This window comes from Brachyhypopomus gauderio, chromosome 1, assembly GCF_052324685.1.
Source record: "Brachyhypopomus gauderio isolate BG-103 chromosome 1, BGAUD_0.2, whole genome shotgun sequence".
Lineage (NCBI taxonomy): Eukaryota > Metazoa > Chordata > Actinopteri > Gymnotiformes > Hypopomidae > Brachyhypopomus > Brachyhypopomus gauderio.
In genome coordinates, this window is record NC_135211.1 from 11,181,712 (window position 1) to 11,202,900 (window position 21,189).

At 48.6% G+C, this 21,189-nt stretch overlaps 1 protein-coding gene across 8 annotated transcripts in view; it reads right to left on the minus strand.

The window, feature by feature from the left end:
• Positions 1-20,603, minus strand: part of kif21b (kinesin family member 21B) — a 53,769-nt gene extending 33,166 nt beyond the window's left edge. For 4 of the 8 annotated variants that reach the window (XM_076993557.1, XM_076993478.1, XM_076993393.1 and 1 more), the window contains exons 1-3: positions 20,234-20,603; positions 1,402-1,624; positions 220-402 (exon numbers count right to left, since the gene is read on the minus strand). In XM_076993557.1, the coding sequence (XP_076849672.1) occupies positions 220-402; positions 1,402-1,624; positions 20,234-20,274 (447 nt within the window). In that variant the 5' untranslated portion in view covers positions 20,275-20,603. The remainder of the gene's footprint in view (positions 1-219; positions 403-1,401; positions 1,625-20,233) is intronic. The other 4 variants (XM_076993624.1, XM_076993690.1, XM_076993679.1 and 1 more) reach the window with 2 other exon arrangements.
• Between the last annotated feature and the right edge of the window lie 586 nt (positions 20,604-21,189).

Consider the following 21,189-nt stretch of genomic DNA (forward strand, 5'->3'; position numbering starts at 1 on the left):
AACTCCTCCATACATGTGATTTCAGTCATCTATTCTGGATTTACTCATTATTCCATCCGGGGGGTTTAAGGGGATATATCCCAGAGGCCACGCCTTCTATATCCCAGAGGCCACCCCTATCATCCATATGCCATGGTGGGTTTCATCAGCAAGGTGACCTTGTCACACAAGCGTGTATAACGCAAGCAAGGTACCACCCGTCCACGGCGAAGGCCTCACCTCCAGGAACTGGGCACTGACTTTGAACTCAGGCGGGGCCGCACCACCCTCCTGGGCCTCCAGGCGGCGCTGCTGGATGCCCTGGAAGAGCTGGCGCACGGCCCGTGGGATGATGCCCTGCTCGCCAGCGCCCACGCTCACGTCAAAGCCCGTGCCCATGGTGTACGTCTTCCCCGAGCCCGTCTGCATCCAGGAGAGAAGGGCGGAGCACAGAAACATACTTAAATACATGCATACATACATACATGCTTAAAAGCACACAGGGATGTCAAAATAAAAGCCACAGCTACTCAAGGACACAGGCTGTTTCTCCAAGCATTTTCAGACTGATTACATGCAAAAACAAAAACCAGGCCTTATAATAAGCACGTTAAAGCAAATAACCCAGCCCATAAAACTCAGTTTTTAAGATTAAAAGATAAACCTTCCCTGATATCTCTAATTCAATCAACATCTAAACCCCATGTGGCTAACTGTGAAGGGGGCAAGAAATCAGGCTAGCTGGTTAACCTTTTGAGGGTTTCTATGGAGACTATACCTTTAGGCCTTTCTCGTGGACCCTATACCTGATGGGCTTTGCCATGGAGTCAATACATATTGGGCTTTCTGGCTTCTGGGCCTTGTTCTCATTATAGTCCTTCATAAACACTCTATGGGAAAGCCCAATAGGTATAGACTCCACGGGAAAGCCCAATAGATATTGACTCCATGATGCTCACACAGGCCAGCAGGAGCACCACACAGGGGCTGTAATCACCTCTGGCCCAGTTCTGGAGAAGTGTGGGGCCACATGGGGACTAGGCACATTACTTAACGAGGTACTGATGAGATGATCACCTGAACCTCACCTGTCAGCTGTGGGAAAGAGACGGCAAAGACACAGCAAAGCCAAGACTGAAAATCTGGGCTCTTCCCCCACAAGGTTTAGGTCAATGTCAAAGAAACATAAAACATTAATATTGCGTTGTTTATAAAATTGGTATGAATTTGTTCATCTTTTTTGTTATTTTGTCATTCTCTGCAAATAAATACTCTAAATGAAAATATTTTTGTTTTGAATTTGGGAGCAGCAAACAAAATAAAACAAACAAAAAACTAAATAAAACCTGATAAGTTTGCAGTGGTGTCTATTTTCCCAGAGCAATACAAGTGTGCATGTGTGTGTGTGCGTGTGTATCTCACCTGCCCATAAGCAAAGACTGTAGCATTGTAACCCTCAAAGCAGCCTTCGATGAGCTTGTGGACACAGGCATTATAGATCTGCTGCTGCTCCGTGTCTATGTCAAACACAAAGTCGTATGTGAAGGCCTTGTCCTTTCCCAGAAGCACCTGGGGTTCCCCGGGGGTCACCGAGGTGCAGATGTGGCAGCCCTCGATCTTCTCCTTGGCCATCTGCGGCCGTATCCTACCACAGAAGCAAACACACTCATGACTGCTAGTGCGAACAGAGTACGGCCGTAGTTTTCACACAGACACGCTTCAGAACAAGCTCAGAATAATGTCTACAACACAAATGAATGTGTTTCATTAGCTGGAGTTATTTTGGGGGGGGGGGGGGGGGGGGGGGAGCTTGTGATGGGGCAGGGCCAGCTGTGGTGTTCCAGACCCCATCCGCAGCCTGCTGGGTGTTCCTGCCTGTGTCACCACAGGGGTCTGCAGACTGAACACGAGCCCCACACGTATGCATGCACACTCACACACACACGAATGCACGTATGCCCGCACAAGCATGTGTGCACACATAAATCTATGAACACTGCACGCTGAGGATCAGAGCTGCATGCAGGCATGGTTTATAACCTCAAACCTGCCATAGAAGTGTTGCAATGACAAAGTGACACGATCAGTAATCGATAAAAGCATGACATAGCACACGCACATTGACCTTACAATGACACCATGAACAAGCAGTCATAAAGCCCACGTTAAAAGTATCCTCACAATAAAACTTCTGCTCACACACCCCCCCCACACACACATGTACATATCCAGCCCTCCCCCGCACTCATAACTTAAGGAGTTGTTCAGGTCCTCCAGCATGTAAAAAGCTACTAGCTGTTGGGAGTACTGGTTTCAGCCAGTAAAGGAATAACAGTATTATCAAAAATATATTTTTTTATTAGATCTTTAAAGAACCTTATAAAGACACTTCATGACAAACTGGCCAAGATGGAGGTTATTAAAGTCATTCTACATTATGTGATATTAAATAATAACTTGCTATTAGAGTGATATCTTTGGATAAGTGGAATCAGTTATGTTTGGATGTTGCAGCTGTGAGTTATAAGGCTGTAAATGAATACAAGGACACACACACACACACACACACACACACACACACACACACACACATACAAAACAAACCCATTGTAAACGCATCAGTGCAGTCAATGTTGTTGCATCAATGTATATGTTTCACTGAAAAAACCCTACAATACACAATCACACCAGGAAAACTGAAGGAGACAGTTACAGGATCTTAAGAGATTGTCAAACTGACCTAATGTGACAGGAAACAAAGCATCCATGAATAATCAATTTGCACATGCACACTGGCACCCATATGCCCACACTCAGAGTCCCTAGAGAGCAGCCCAGACCCCCCTCTGCTTCACACACGCCATACCACAAACGTCCACACCCTCACTGGCCTGGGATCACCCCACCCAACCCCCACCCACTCCCTCCCCTCTGCTCAGACCTAGCTGGCCCCCCTTGGCCGTCCATCAGGTCGTCGCCACCCCCCCCCCCCCACCCCCACCCCGAATGGCTGAAATCTAAAGCGCATTGATCTGGACCACAAACATCCCACGCATCACTCACTCCGCCTGCTACTATGGCCGCTAAAAATAACCCAGAACTCTGGCAGCTCAGACACCCAAACTGCCTGCCTCAGACAACCTAAATCAATTGGAATGAATGTGATTCTTCCTTTAGATTCTCTCTAATCCAGAGTGTTCTGGTATCTTATTCCAGAAAAGTTCCTTTTACACAGACTCTATAGTTTTAATCTGCATGACATTATGCACCAAACTGATCTCAGAACAGAAGGGAATGTTAACTTCTTCCCACGTCTTCCTGTTCTAATCTATTAATCTAGTGAAGCTGGTAATTGGCTGGAAATGTGATACAATAGATCTTCAAAACTTTATTAAAAGTTTTCCTGACAGCGTATCTTATTATTTGCTGCTTGCAGAAAACTCCCCAGGGGTAAAGCACAACAAAAGATGGTAATTAAAGTAAAGACAGACGGTGCTATCTGTCCCACTATCAAACTACAATTATTCATGAGGATTAAGTTCCAAACATAATCAGCATCTTCAAATGAGCCAAGGTTTCATGTGTGTGTGTGTGTGTGTGTGTGTGTGTGTGTGTGTGTGATCAGTTCACTCCTTTTCCGGCCTGCAGGCTGCCATTTTCACCACTTCCTCGCTGTGAGCTGACTAACGGTGCGATGCTGCTATGGAAACCACAACGAGTCACCAATGACAGCACAGCTTCCTGCTCAAATGGGAGAAAAAAATGAGAAAAAAGGGGGGGAAAAGACCAATAACTTTTCACCACCATGTGCACTATTGAAAACGGTTTTACGAAAAATTATGCGCTTCATATTTTGCACGGTCCGCACACAGTGAGATCAACACTGTTGTTGGAGAACGTCGTGAGAACGTCGTACTGATGTGTTTCACTGCAGTCTATAAGGGCAGGAAGAGGCCAGGCACTACAGAACTGATGACATCATCACCTTCAGTCAGTTCAGGTGCCCCTCAGTGCCTGTGTGTATTCACACTTGACACACCAAAGCGTCTACAGCTGGCGGACATCACGCACTTATAAAAAATACATTTCTGTTCAGTAACCTCAAAATCCATTCAGTAACCTCAAAAGGTGACTAACCCTGCTTGCCAAAATGGTGCAAGAATACTGGTTGTCTACACAGTTAGCAACAAGACAGCTACTTTCTGCTTGGTAAAATGTTACACCAAGCCACATGGCACCTCGTTACAGCAAGCCACAGTGCAACAAGAGAGACACGCAGTTTATGTCTATATTCGCTCACGTCACATCTAGACTGAACCGTTCAGAAAACCCTCCCTCATGGCCCACAGCTGGCACTGATACAACATGCACAAAACATCACTGACGGGGACCAGCTAGAGCCAACAGGGCGGGACATACTGCACTGAGGACAGAAGACGGACACCAGCGTCCTCCAACAACCTGACGCTGCTCGACAGCCGGGTCCGTGTGTCCCCAGCTTAAAACAAAGAGCTTAGGTTACGTCCTGTCAGAATGCTATGAGGGATAGAGCAGGTATGATCAGACTACAAAACCCAGAGCAAACCAGTTAGTACAAAGGAAACTAAAAGCTCATACAGGCATACAAAGATGCCCACGCACACGCACACACAGAACTATTAAAAGGCTTGATTTAAGTGTGATGGCTGAACTGGGATGTCCTGGGATCACCACCAAATGCACTGCTGGGGGGAGGGGCTCTAATGGGCTCCACCTACTCAAACTAAGCCAAAATCCAGAGGAGAGGCAATAATCCTGGCACGGGATCAGTCAAGCCATTCAGCACACTGCCAATCGAACCACAATAGCATGGTCATAAAATCCAGGAGAAGCAACTGTCTAGTGTACTGCATATAATTGAAGGATTTAAATTATTAAAATGGGAGAACACAAGCGTGTTATATAATGCCTGGCCACCTGCTTGGGTACAGTGAATATCTGGTGTATTCAAATGACAGAGGATAAGAGAGAAAGTGCACGTGTTAAACACCACCAGGGTTCTGCCCCACACCGTCGCCCAGAAAGAGTCTCCTCCTCCGTGGACGAGTTCAGACAGAGAACGCTCACACCCTAATTTTCTCACAGCAAGCATCGCGGATCAAAATGAGAGACACTGGTGTGACGTACACAAACGGTCTCTGACAACTTGCTGGTTTGCCTTATACTGCCTGACATAAAAGGTGCCTAGTGTGGAAGGAGCTCTGAGGGAGGCTCCTCCTCCCGGGACATCAAACATTATGTTTATCATCACTACTTTGGCACCCCACCCCCAACCGAGGAAAACAGGTCAATAGGTCAGGAGGGCGGGGCTGCAGCACAGGAAATGGACCTCATTTGCTTCCTCTCACTCAGACAGTTAGAGTAAGGCAGTCTCTCTACCTCGCACATACATATATACATTTGTACACACACACACACACACACACACACAACTCCGATTGGGGTGTAAATCACAATTGGGAATTTAACACATACATTCTAATTAAGTTACTTTTTTGTTCTTTTTTTAATACTTTTCACACTCATTTGACCTTTTACCGCCTTTCCTTCCATCTCTTTTGTTCTTATTCTGTCTCAATCCTTCTCTCTCTCTCCCTCTCTCTCTTTTATATTCATCTCAGTGCTCTGGCTGATCACACACTAGACCACTTCTTTAAAAGCACTCTGGAGGGGACAAAAGACCAGGGATCAGGGGTGTGTTAGTGCATGTATGTCTGCCAAGCCACAGGCTCAGAACCTGAGTCCCCACAATCCATACAGGCCAAACACCCCCAGACTCCATACAGGCCAAACACCCCCAGACTCCATACAGGCCAAACACCCCCAGACTCCATACAGGCCAAACACCCCCAGACTCCATACAGGCCAAACACCCCCAGACTCCATACAGGCCAAACACCCCCAGACTCCATACAGGCCAAACACCCCCAGACTCCATACAGGCCAAACACCCCCAGACTCCATACAGGCCAAACACCTCCAGACTCCATACAGGCCAAACACCTCCAGACTCCATACAGGCCAGACACCCCCAGACTCCATACAGGCCAGACACCCCCAGACTCCATACAGGCCAGACACCTCCAGACTCCATACAGGCCAAACACCTCCAGACTCCATACAGGCCAGACACCCCCAGACTCCATACAGGCCAGACACCCCCAGACTCCATACAGGCCAGACACCCCCAGACTCCATACAGGCCAGACACCCCCAGACTCCATACAGGCCAAACACCCCCAGACTCCATACAGGCCAAACACCCCCAGACTCCATACAGGCCAAACACCTCCAGACTCCATACAGGCCAAACACCCCCAGACTCCATACAGGCCAGACACCTCCAGACTCCATACAGGCCAGACACCTCCAGACTCCATACAGGCCAAACACCTCCAGACTCCATACAGGCCAAACACCTCCAGACTCCATACAGGCCAAACACCTCCAGACTCCATACAGGCCAAACACCTCCAGACTCCATACAGGCCAGACACCTCGTGTTCTGCGAGTCTCTGGAAACCCCACCTCTCCACCTCTCCACCCTCCACCCCATGCAGACTTCTGTTGCTATTTTTATGGTGTAGTGCCATTGACGTTTGTATTATTGTCACTAAACAATGCTGAACCTAATACTGAAATTGGCCTGCGTGACCTTTTGTGTTTTGTTTTTGTTTGTTTTGTTTTACTAGAGCCATTTGGTCTCCAGAAAGAGAGAACCTTGCACTACCAGCCACCACACAGTGGGACCTCAGCATACCCAACCACACACACCTGACCACACCCAGCCACACACACAGAGTGGGACCTCAGCATACCCAACCACACACACCTGACCACACCCAGCCACACACACAGTGGGACCTCAGCATACCCAACCACACACACCTGACCACACCCAGCCACCACACAGTGGGACCTCAGCATACCCAACCACACACACCTGACCACACCCAGCCACACACACAGTGGGACCTCAGCATACCCAACCACACACACCTGACCACACCCAGCCACACACACAGTGGGACCTCAGCATACCCAACCACACACACCTGACCACACCCAGCCACCACACAGTGGGACCTCAGCATACCCAACCACACACACCTGACCACACCCAGCCACCACACAGTGGGACCTCAGCATACCCAACCACACACACCTGACCACACCCAGCCACCACACAGTGGGACCTCAGCATACCCAACCACACACACCTGACCACACCCAGCCACACACACAGTGGGACCTCAGCATACCCAAGCACACACACCTGACCACACCCAGCCACCACACAAAGGGCGATGACACCGCCTCAGTCACGCCTAGAGAGGGCGGCGTCTGCATCCGGGGGGGCAGGACCACACCTCCATCCCCAGGGTCATGCTGCTGGGTGATGAGGAGGTGCTGACGGGCCGACAGACTACAGATGTCAGAGACTACACACACACACACACACACACACACACACACACACACACACACACACACACACACACACACACACACACACACACACACGGCAGCAGCCCATAGAGGGTGGCCCACCAGGAAAGCATTTGGAATAAATAAAGCATTTCTCCACCACAACATCTACCTGCTTCCCACGGCATTCACGTTCACCGTGGTGAGAACATGGAGGGAGAGGCGTGAAGATGGAGTGCAGGATCGCTCCTCGCTGTTTGCTCTCGATTCATTATCGGCGCTTCACCGTCCACCGATTTGCATGAAGAAGCAGGTGATTTGCATGAGGAAGCAGGTGCATGTGACGTATGGTTACAGTGAGCAGCTCCACGCCTCAGTGTCCAGGCACAGGCAGCCGGTTCACACCGTTCACATGAAGTTCCACACGCAACACTGTTGTTGTTTTCTTTTTATAAATCCGTCCGACGCAAAGAGGTTTCTTTTCAAACAGAAACCAGCCTGCTTTGCTCATGCAGAGAACTGTGCTGGACGTTAGCAACTGCACTCCATGTGAAATTATCAAAGAGCATGCAGAGACATGCTTACACACACACACACACACACACACACACGCTTACACACGCACGCACTTATCCCACACACTTGGCTGCTGCTCAGATCATAATCATTAAAATGAACTTACGGCCTGGCACAACAGAATGTGGGTGTCAGTGTGTGACTTCAGTGTGTGTGACCGTAACAGCTCAAAGGAGTGACATTTTGTACAGACCATAGTAAAGCTATTTCTCTCACTCTCACTCTCTCTCTCATACACACACACACACACACACACACACACACACCTCATGACTCTTTAACACATAAGCACCTCTCCGAAACCAAGTGTCCGACCGACCCTGGTGCTTTTTGGGCGTGATGCCCGTGCAGAACAATGTGGCCAGGTTTTCACTCTTGGCTCCGTCTCCAATGTCCAGTCCAATCAGGGCGTCCTGCACTCAGCCGGTGTTACCTGCGCACCAGCCGCACAACATTACCTACGCTATACTACTGCGGGACAGCAGGACACACCAGCCACGCCAGAGCAATTAGCTTACACGTACGCAAAAGGCCAAATATCAGCAAAGACAACAGCCGTACAGCTTTATTATTCTGCTGATATGATATTAATAAAGTATATAAATAAGTTCAGCTTGCAAAGCAGTGACACTTATTGCATTTCTCAGTGTGCTAGCTCAGATGTATCGAGTTTCTGAAAGTAGGAGTGAAATCTACAACCTCCAAACGCAGCCACACAGCTCAGAGCTACAGAGGAGACTCACAGTCAGAGGGAACATGGGACATGATCAATGAGGAATTCACTCTCCGCACCTAAAGTGTTCGTATTTCAATCTCTTTCTCTTAACACACACCCACACACAAACACTTTCACACTCTCTTAATGAAACAAGAAACCGATCCTGTCGAATGATGCAAATGTATCTGAGAGATTAGGATTAGTCTATTCCATTATACACATGCGCACATGAATAACACAGATTAACAAACTCATGTGCCAACACACTCTCACACACATACACAACCAAACACACACTCTCATGCATACACCAAAATCCATCTCATTTGAGGAAGTGTTTGTTAAGACCCAGGGGACTGAAGAGACAATTTTCCACCACCCTATGCTATTTTTCAGTGTGTGTATGTTTGTGTGTATGTGTGTATGTGTGTGTGTGCACATATTACCCTTTAAGCTTGCTTTGGTTCTGAGTAAAACAGTAATGTGTCTCACAATACAAACATGCATGAGATCATACATGATGTGTGTGTGTGTGTGTGTGTGTGTGTGTGTGTGTGTGTGTGTGTGTGTGTGTGTGTGTGTGTGTGTGTGTATGCGTGTGTGTGTATGCGTGTGTGTGTATGCGTGTGTGTGTATGCGTGTGTGTGTGTGTGTGTGTATGTATATGTCTCACGGCTTTAACTCTGCAGTATGTTTTGGGAGACAGCAGCGTGTCTAATGTGTAAACTCGGCCGAGTCCACTTCCTTCCAGAGCTGGTGTATTTAGGGCTGTTCTGAGGTCAGTCAGAGGGAGCATTTCTCCACACACCTCCATGGCTCCAACTCCAAAGTGTCTCCTAGAAGCAGTGTAAGTGAGCGCCAATACTCCTGCATGGCAAACTGTCACCACTACCCTCCATTACGCTTACATAACCACAGTCTTAGCACTGCCTCCAGGGTCTCGACGCAACGAGACAGGAACACACACACACACACACACACACACACACACACACACACACACGTACAGTAGCAAAGGCAGTTTTCAGGTACTGAAAAAGATGTGGGGGGGGGGGGGGGGGGGGGGGGTTATAAAACCCACAGAGGTCATTTCTCTGATGAATGGAGAACAGGTTGAGAAGGTCTCTGGGCGTCTTCTGCCTGCTGCGATCACCGCACATGTCCTTGGGCTCCGTCACCACAGCGCTGATTGGTGTGAAGCTTCATCCGCTACCCAGGAGGGCGTCTGAACCATCTTCTCTCCTTCTGTTCATCTCGGCGGTAGATCCCGCCGGCGGCAGGTAGGCAGGCCCGACCCGCCGCTGCTCTTCCCGAGCGGGACATCTGTGCATGCTGCAGCAGGCTGTGTTTTGACTGCCACCACCAAGCCCCAAACCGCAAACAATCGCACGGCAGCAGGACGCCCACCTGAGCGAGAGACGTCGGCCCGCAGATCTGGCTCAGAGATCAGACCACCCTATGCTACTGCTCTGTGTGTGTGTGTGCATGTGTGTGTGTGTGCGTGTGCGTGTGTGTGTGTGCGTGCGTGCATGTGTGTGTGTGCGTGTGTGTGTGTGCGTGTGTGAGAATGCACTGACTGCATTACTTTGAAGTCACAAGACTGAATTTCATTCGCTCAATTCATTTAATTAATTATTTATTTTTATTGAGCCTTTAATTTATCCAGGCAAGTCATTACGATCATGTTGTTATTTACCATGGCAACAGAGAACAAGTGGAATAAAATGAATCGATGGCAATGCAACACACCAACCAAAGAAAGTCAGTGTTAGTGTGTTGTGATGCAGTTAGAAGTGAAGACAGAAACAGACTTGTAACCCTACAGATACACTCTTCCTATTGTAAAATGTCAGTTATGCTTGTGATAGAAAAGTGAAATAAATTTGAAATAATAGTGCAAAGCAGAATGATCCTACAAGAAAAGTGATTTCTCCCATTTTAATTTGCTGGCAACCAACAGCTGATCCACTCACGTCAGATTACAAATGGTGGAGGACCATTACAGAAGTCACCATTCTGCACCAGCGTGGAGGAACGGTTCCCTGAACACTCGTCCAGTGATCCGTCCCCTCTCCCCGTGATCCGTCCCCTCGTCCAGTGATCCGTCCCCTCGTCCAGTGATCCGTCCCCTCGTCCAGTGATCCGTCCCCTCTCTCCGTGTCCGTCCCCTCTCTCCGTGCCACAGTATTGATCACATTGATTTCTTAGAGAAACACGAGATGCTCCATTCACACACACGTAAACAGAAGGAGGGCATTCGGAAGCCCATGTATTGTTACAGAGCCCGCGCAAACGTCCCCGACCACCGGGGGCACTGCTGCCAGCGCCCCCTGCGTTGGCTGACGGGACGTGCCAACATCTGCGGCCAGAGACGCCATATGACCTGCTCACTCCACAACCATCTCCAAGGTGACCGGCGCCAGGGTGACCGGACTCAGACAGCAGGGCCCTCGCTGGGCAGCTGCTCCAAGCCCCGCCCCCTCTGAGGGGTTCTGGCTATCCACGTTTCTGCCAACCACAAGGTGGGTGGAGATGGCATTGGTGGGCGGGGCTGCAGCAGGTAGAGAGTTGAGAGACTCGCTAACTGGAAGACGGTTGTATGGCACAGACAGTGGGCACGGACCCCTGAGGTCTGTACCACTGCCAGTCTGGTATGACTGACACCAGCCCAGGCTGGCAGACATCACAGATGAAGAAAAACCTCAAGTTTCCCGTTACCGCACATGAAGCACTACAGCCTATAGGTTCTGGTCATAAGTCTCCCTGCACTGGGCTGTAATGGAAAAGCATGCAGTACACGGTCAGGCCCTCTCCACCACACAAGCTACTCTGTTAGATTGCACTGCCATGTGTCCATAAGTCACTGGCTGTCTAGTGCATGTGCACACGAATCCTGCACAGACAACAAACTGGCACATGTGTGCACAGACACGCGCGCGCGCGCACACACACACACACACACACACACACACACACACACACACTAAAAGGATTGCTTCCCTGAATAACACCTATGAGGCCTTTATGTTTGCCCATCTCCATTAATGCTGAAAGACATCCTTTAACTTGTTTATCTTAGCAGTTCCTCCTGCTGTGAAATCGTTACTTTAACACACACCCTGCTCACCTCACCTCACCTTCTGCTCTCCAACACAATCACTTAACCGAAAGCCAAGAGGATCGAGTTCCTGGTCCACGAGCCCAGACTGAGGTAGACTACAGCTCCCAGAAGGCCGTTCTGTGGCCGATGGCTGAGAAGGCCCTGCAAGATGGGATTACAAAGACCTAAAGAGTGTTCTGTACACGGTGTAGTCATGCACTGGCAGGCTGGGGGAGCGAGAGTGCCTAGCGTGCAACTTTAAACGAGAGGGATAACAGCCTGCTAGATAAACCACGGGTTAACCCCAGGGGGCGGGGGTGAGAGGGGCGGGGGTGAGAGGGGCGGGGGTGAGAGGGGCGGGGTAACCGTGACACTGTGTCAGAGGGGTGGTGGCTGTCGAAATGGAACAGAAGTGAGGATGTGCTAGACAAAGAGACACACAGAGAGATGGGTGCAAATTGTGCTTGGATGAGTTTATGGATGTGTGTGTGTGTGTGTGTGTGTGTATCCATGTATGCATACATCTACAGTGAGGATAATTATTTGAACGCCCTGTGACTTTGCAAGTTCTCTCACTTAGAAATCGTGGAGGGGTCTGAGATTTTCATCTTAGGTGAATGTCCACTGTGAGGGACATAAAAAAGATGGAAAAAGATCAACTTGGAGCAATTATTAGAAAATGGAAGAAGCTAAACATGACTGCCACCGTCACTCTCCCTCTGACTGGGGCCCCATGCAAGATCTCACCTCGTGGCGTAGCAGTGATCCTAAGAAAGGTGAGGAATCAGCCCAGAAATACATTGGAGGAGCTGCTCAATGACCTGAGAGCTGAGAGCTGGCACCACTGTTTCCAAGGTTACTGTGGGTAACACACTAAGACGTCATAGTTTAAAGTCATGTATGGCACGGAAGGTTCCCCTGCTTAAATCAGCACATGTCCAGGCCCGTCTTAAGTTTGACCATGACCATTTGGATGATCCAGAGGAGTCATGGGAGAAAGTTCTGTGGTCAGATGAGACCAAAATAGAATTTTTTGGTCTTAATTCCACTTGCCGTGTTTGGAGGACAAAGAATGATGAGTACCATCCCAAAAACACCGTCCCTACTGTGAAGCATGGGGTGGAAGCATCAGGCTTTGATTTTCACAGGTGTTCAAATACTTATTTGGACCCTTCCATGATTTCTAAGTGGGAGAACTTGTAAAGTCACAGGGTGATTTTTCTCACTGTATATGAGCATGTGTGTGTAAGAGAAGAATTTCCCTGCATTGTGGAAGCATAATAGCACACACAAGATATACCAACTGTCTCCTCCACCAGCTTCAACCAGTTAAAAGATCTCGTCTCGTTAATGATAAAGGCACAGAGCAAGCACTGGGTTTATGCAGACCCACACATGCACACACCCACACACAACAACAACAACAACAACACACCCCTATTCCACATCACAGGAAGGACATGACTGCATCAAACGGAGTCCTTCACAGAAAACAGAGGATCCTTTCAGCAGTCTTGCTGTGAGGTGCTGACAAAGCACGACATGCACGGACTCAAAACATAAACACACGGAGCCAACGCGTAAACAGACCACGAGACAGCGAGGTGAAGGACCAGGACAACAATTTAAGGAAATGCACAATACAGAAAAAGAACCAAGTGCAGACATTTAGAGGAAACAACCCCCCCCCCCCCCCCCCCCCCCCATACACGCACACACACGCATGACATGCGCACACACACGCACGCGCACACACAACTCCATGGAAGGAGTCTCAGGAAAGTCCCAGTGGGCAGGTTCAATAGCTCCTCTCACTGCCTGTGTCAAAGTCAGACTGCCATTGAGTTAATGTAAAGCATAGCACTGTGTGTGTGTGTGTGTGTGTGTGTGTGTGTGTGTGTGTGTGTGTGTGTGTGTGTGTGTGTGTGTGTGTGTGTGCGCACATGTGTGTGCGTGTGTGTGTGTGTGCAGAGAGAGAGAATAGGAGAAATAAAACAAATAAAGCATTCAAGCAGTATATGTGAGTGATTGAGTGTTTAAAAAGAACACACAATTATTCTACTGGATCTCTTTCTATAAATATGCCTGAACCCAACACCTAAAGCCAAACCCCTAAACCCAAAAATCTGCCATTTTGTCTGAAGATGTTTGGCTTATGTAAGCGGATACCAGGGTTAGTCAGCTTTAAGCTACGCATTAGCCCCAAACCATCAAACATTAAGAAGCACGCCACAGGCAGACAGTAATTAAGCTCTACGCAAAACACACCGCTAGCGCACACACACACACACACACACACACACACACACACACACACACACACTATACTCTCGACTCCCTAGCCCTGCTCAGGCTGGCTAACTTGGCTCCGTAGCCCAGGACGACGTCCTCGGAGCCAGGGGGGACAAAGGAGACCTTCTCCTCAGTTAGGTTATCCGCAGCTCCTCCCTGGGGGACAACCTACCAGATTAGCTAAATGCCAACTCTGCATATGCAGTGGAGGTTTGAGGTGTGTGCGTGTGTGTGTGTGTGTGTCTGTCTACTGTGGGGAGTCTACTGTGCTGGTTTAAGTGCCAGCTAAATAGTCCGTCAGACGCATGCACACAAAAGTACGAACACACACACACTTCTCTCTCTCTAAATGTAATGTTTGTTACATTGGTTCAAGGTGAGAAGGTGAACCGCTACCTTCAGTGTGAATGGCCGTCTCCCGCCTCCCAGACTACTACCGGTGACTCCATCAGCATCTCCACCCACACTTACACCTCCTCTCCCTCCCCGGCACATCGCACGGCTCCAAGATGCGGCTCTGTAAGCACGTAAGCTTCTTAGTACAAGAAAGGGTTTAATTAGCGTCTGCTCGCCCAGCTTCTAAAGACCTGCCCTAATTGTCCTCTACCTGCAGGGCAACACGAGGGCCCACGAAGGTGAGCTCTGGGCAGCCCTGCACCGCACCAGTCATGCCAGTCGTACCAGTCATGCCAGTCATGCATTGTGAAGAGCCAATAATGAGCTTCCACAGAGAGCCACGCCCATGGCCAGAAGCCACACCCTTTGCCTCATCCTGCCTTCTACCCCCGTTCAAAACCTGGCTGGGAAAAGTGGGTGTCTGGGGGGAAGGGTCAGGACCAGTGGGGAATAGCAGTGGCCAGCAGCAGACATAGTCCAGCCAGATTGCGCACATAGTCCAAAATCACTTATGTATCTACAAAAGAGATTTTGACAGACGGGGGGGTTCAAGAGGCCAGAGTAGAGGCGCCTCGCTGAAGAATCACAGGATCACAGCACGTGGCCACGTCCGCAGGCCTCTGGACCCCAGCAGCCGAGCGTGACGGCGGGAGAAAGCCCCCCGATGGCACAGATCTGAATTTCCAATAAGAAGGGCCTCATTGAAACGCACCGAACCTTCAAAAGCTGCAAAAACGGGCCACTGTCAGCAAAACAGTTGAGAGAGGAGGAGAGCGCAGCACCAGGGACGCTTCAGATCAATTAAAAGACAGCGGGGGATGCGGCCCTGCGTCTGCAGAGCAGTCCCTCTGTGAGAAAGACACGTGTTTCAGAAGGATAAGCTTGGAATTACGGCTAGCTATCAAAATGTTTTAACACATTACAACATCAGCGCAAGAATACATCTGTCTGTGTAGACCCAGGCCAAAAAGCACATGAACACACGCTTCCATTAATATACAGTTGTTACATCGCTGTTTTAATGTGTGCTTCCTAGCCTCATCTAAAAGCATCCATCTTTGAGTGTGTGAGACAGTAGCTGTTCAGTCTCCTGAGGGGTTGCCACCTGGTTCCAGACTGTAGCAATGATTCCCTGACTGTTCTGCCCTTCTGCCCCCTGTCTCACTGCCCCCCTGTCTCACTGCCCCCCTGTGCCACACTGTCTGTGGGAGGCTGTAAACGTATCACAGCTGTGCATCTCTGTCATCTGTTTATTCACTCAGACATGACTGTATGTGTGTATCCCTAATAAAATGTTCACACACACACACACACACACACATACACACACACATCTGTGTGTCCTCTACGCTACGGCACACTGACAATTAACAAAACCTTCTTCTTTGTCTACTTGCAGTCAGAGCTAAATGTTTATTTTTATTCTGTTGCCCTTTTGACACTGAGAGAGAGACACTTCCTGCTCACTCACTCACTCACTCTCTCTTTGTCTCCCTCTTTCTCTCTCCGTCCCTCCCTTCCCCTTTTCTAACAACTGCTCTTTTCATCCTCACTCGGCAGTGGAGTCTAAAAGAATAGCATCTAATCAACCAGGACATCATGGATTGACTCTCGCTCTCTCTCTCTCCCTCTCTCTCTCTCTCTCTCTCTCTCTCTCTCTCTCTCTCCCTCTCCCTCTCTCCCCATATCTCGTTCCCCTACCTCACCGAGTTAAAGACAGGAGAGGTGACTTAACACCAGCGTTCAAAACGAGTGCAGCCGGGGTCCTGGAGCCAGTCGTGGTGGCTGCTGTTGGTGTGGGCAGAGCTGGTCACTGAGCATCCTCCATTAGGCTACTGAAGGCTACAGCCTACTGTAGATGTACTCTACAGGAAAGATTAGTGACACTAATGGGTCACAAAAACATAACCTTGAGCCCTCTAAACCTTACTTCCTGTACAGTGCACTCCACTCCCCGAAATGACACAGAATGTGCAGCATTGTCAGATCACTGGCAGTATTTCAGTACCGAACCACCAGAGGACACAGGGTTTCTACAGAGCACTACTGATGCTTCTTCAGGAAATAATCCTCCACTGTTTTAAAGAAAGAACCCCAGCTCGAAATGCCATGCTTGGCAGATACTTGCACATAAACTTGTGTTTTTGTATTAGACTCGGTTGGCCAACGGCCCTGACACGAGCACGGCTGGATGTCAGAGGCGCCTCTGGTGCCTGCTTTTGGAGAAAGCTTTGGTAGGCGGAGCTTTGTGAACACTCGGGGCAAGCTCCGCCCATCCTGCCCCCAAAGCAGACGAGATGACAATGCTACAGCAACAGGAAGCAGCACTGAGGAGTGGTTCCGGGGCGCGTGGCCAAGGGGAAGTCATGCTGCTTGCACACATAGTCCAAAATCACTTACGTATCTACAAAATAGATTTCGACAGACAACACACTGTGCCACAAGACATATTACAAAGCATAAAAAAAAGAAGTGTCACCACCCCCCGTAGACCACCAAAAATGGTTTGTCCCATATACAGAGTAATGAACCACTGAATGGCTTGTTTATTCTTCAACTTCATTATCATTTGATTTGGTATAGCCCAGAGTGGTCACTGTTTCAAATATAGCTTTGAGGTTTGTCAGGGCTACAAACACATTTACATATTCTTTTATTGTCCCTTTTTTTCTTACAGCACCACTCCATACACGGAGCGTAGCATGAAGATTACGAAACAGTCAACTATATACTGCAGTGCACACGTCTGGTGCACCTCAGCACTGATCTGAAAACATTCGCACGATTTCTTCCCTCTAACGGTTAAGGCTGGAGTCTTGCATTCAGCCTGGTTCTAGGTCAGCATTAAAAAAACGAGAACTCACAGGGCACCGAAGGGCCTCAACATGTGACTTCAATGAGGAAATAAAGGGCACGTCAGTAAAGCCACCATGAAGCCCCTAATCAAGCGGAGATCTTAACAAGCTCAAATCCTTCACGCTTTGCCCCTGCGGCCTTGAGGAAGGGGGCCATTCCCATAACTACAGCCATTATGAGGCTGGTTCCCACACAAATCCACCTCTTAAAACCAGCTCCCCCAAGGTCACCCCACAAATTCTCCGTCTGGCCCAAGTGAAGTTCATACCGCGTCAGAAGGAAACAGACCGGACATATAAACAGGACATACATTTTTCAAACAGACAGCCCCCTGCCCTTACCACTGAAATGCGGCATCAGTCAAATTTGGCCATTTGGCAACTATTAGGCTCTGTGTCATAGCACGAGGTTATTTTAGCAACATATGATTATACATTGTAGGCAATTCCCAATAGAATCATGAGATACACTTTATCTCTGGTCTCCAGAGACATTTTGTGAAGATAGAGAAGAGTCTCACGCACACACAGTGTCTGAAACTATAGACAACCATCCCCCATCACTCTTAAATCATCAGCACTTCCCTCCAAATACATTTATTCCCGGTGTCTGGGTATAGATGCACTGTGTCTGGGTATAGATGCACTGTGTCTGGGTATAGATGCACTGTGTCTGGTCAAGTCAACACATTCTGGAGAACCTCTTGTGTACAGAGTGAAGAAGGTAGGACGCACACACGCGCACACACACGCGCACACACACAGACCTACACACACGCACACACACAGACACACACGCGCACGCACACAGACGTACACACAGACGTACACACATGCGCACACACACACACAGACGTACACATGCGCACACACACACAGACGTACACACGCGCACACACACACACACAGACGTACACACACAGGCACACAGACATACACACACAGGCACACAGACATACACACACAGGCACACAGACATACACACAGACTCCGATACTGCCCACCCCAGGGAGGGGAATCAGTTTATTTTGTGACAGGCATTAACAGTAAAAGTACAGATGGTTGAGAAAGTGCTGAATTTGGCAAAACATGGGAGGAGACTTGCACTTAGAAGTGCATAAATTACACACAGGAGGGTGGGCCACGCGATAAGCACGAATGTCTTTGGAGAGAGGGGCTTTGGGGAGAGTGTCGTATGTATGGTACAAGATTAGAGAAAGGTCCTGGACCGGCTAGTTCTGGCAGAAGTCTGCAAGAGCTGTAAACTCAATTACACTGCTATGTATAAGCCTACACACATAACGCTGACTTTCATAAACGAAAGAACCATGTCTGCGCACCTTACTTAACTCTGTTAATCAGTGTTTATTGAAAGAATATTAAAGTAGTTGGCAGGAAGGAAAGGAAATTCTATTTTTTTATCACTCTGACTGGGCTGGTGCCATGAACCGTTTGGCTCCAGCCCATGCACTCCTGTCTGGTTCTATTAGCGCATGGTTCCGATAGCAGATCACAAAAAAAACAGAACAGGCGAACAAGCAGCACCCGAGTTTCTCCTCACAAATGATTTCTTGGGTTACGACTTCACGACACGATCGTTCCACGTGGTGTCCATGGCGAACGTGCGAACAGATGACGTAAACCTTTGAAGCCGAGCAGCACCGGTCACGCCTTTGTCGTACCCAGAAGAGCACGTGAGCCGCACTTCATTCATGGACGCATCAAAACACTCCCATCTGCAGGTGTGACCTCCACGACGCGCGCACACCGGCCACGGGCGCGCGCATCACGCCGATGTAGTTAGTCCATATGCGAGCACCTGCCGCTTTACTTCCTAATTTGAAGGCCATCAACAGACTTGGATCAGCCTTTTCAGCATTTAGCAAATAGTGGCTGCTCTTTGTACAGCAGCAGAGCACAAAGGGAAATACAGACGGGGCTATAGCCTGGGGAAATGGGGCTGTCTGTCACGGTTGGCTTCAAAAGACTATTACACCTCTTTTTACCACAGACTAAACTGCGCTAATTCTTCCCTCAGTCAAATCTCAGAAGAGTGGCGGGTAGACAATGGACAGACCACCGCCTATAGCTTCAGACTGTACTCAACTGTTCATGGTTGCTGACATGCGACACATTTTTATGAACTAGTCTACCGCAGTTTACTAACTTGATTAGTAATAAATGCGGCTAACATCCAAATATTCGGGCGGACTAGGTTCGCGCGTGGCCAAAGCAGGGAGCGGTAATTACATTGAACACCGGTCAATAACGGATCGATCCTTGTACTGATGAGCTACCGGCCATTAACAAAGGATATGACATTGCACAGTCTCACAAATGGAGACGCAGAGAGTGCATATGCCATTATTTCACAATACAAATCATTACTGTCTGTCAAAAATGTTTTATTAGTTAAAAAAAAACTCGTTATACGTTACTAAAATCATGAGGTCAATATAGCGACGGCAACAGAAGTATCGAAGGAAAAATACCAATAGGCATAACCTATGCGGGAATTATGCGTGAGAAAATATTACGGGACAACGTAAAATATTTCATAATAGTCTATGGTGTGCAATTTTACACACAGAAGCTTCAAGCCCATACATAGTTTTACATCGCGCCCACCCGGATTACCTTGAACAGCACCACCCAGAAACTGCAAGAGCAACGTCTGTCTCTGAAACTCTTTATTGAGCAATTTCACGACCGCACAAAGACTACACGCAGATAAGGTGTGTGATACTTTACCTCTTATTAAAGAGATTACTGCACGCTGACAGACAACACGAGCTAGCTAGGACGTTGGTGGGAACGATTTCCAACCGTCCGAAAACGTGTTTGACTTACCTTACAGAGACCTTGACACAGCAGTCGTTTTGCGTGGCCATATCTTCCGCTTTCACGGGGCGTCTTTCAGATGAGGAGTGCTGTAAGTTCGTCTATTTATGTTAACAGTAAGAGAGTTGTGCCTCGCAAACGCACAACACCATTTGTCGGTCACGTTGGAACAATAATCAACAATACAAACCCTGGCATCGTCTGTCGCCGTACTACCTCTCCTGCAGAAAATAAATTACGCTTTCTGAACCATCGCAGTCCTGCTATATCCTTCTGAATTTCACCTGCGTTGTGTCCAGTCATATATGTGTGCGCGGTGTCCGGCTCACATCCGAAGCCACGCACCGTTGTCTAGCGTTTTCTCACGCCGAACGCTTCTGTTTGCAGAGAGCGGAGTGGGCGTGTCCTTACGACTGCGATTGACAGTCATCCAACCACACACGGCCGCTATTCCCGCCCACTCTAAGGAATAATTGGCCAATTAGACGCCAGCAACCGCTTACCAGAAACCAGACACAGTAGTCATGAATTCAGCGCAACTGTGGCGGCAGCATCTGAGTCGCATTTAACGGCTGTAAATTGAGAATGTCCCTGAGAAGGAGAAAAGTTCGAAATCCAGAATTTAAAACCTCAGACCCTTCTGGGGACCCTTCTGGGGACCCTTCTGGGTCTGAGGGCTGACACAAGGCTGGATGCAAAGAGAAATACTCAACAGGAATGAGCTGTCTGTTGCTATTACACTAAAACAGGTTACAGTCTGTAAAAAAAACATTAATTCCTGAAAAAACTGCAGCATTTTGACATAAGACCTCTAAGCAAGCTCACAGCCAGCCCTGTCCCTCGGGAACTCACTCCTGTTGGAACAAAAAAGCATAGTCCCAATGCACATGCCATAAAAGATTAGGCTTTATGACTCTGCTTTGTAGCCAAAATTGGGTTAACGCGTGAATGTATGCAGCATCTCA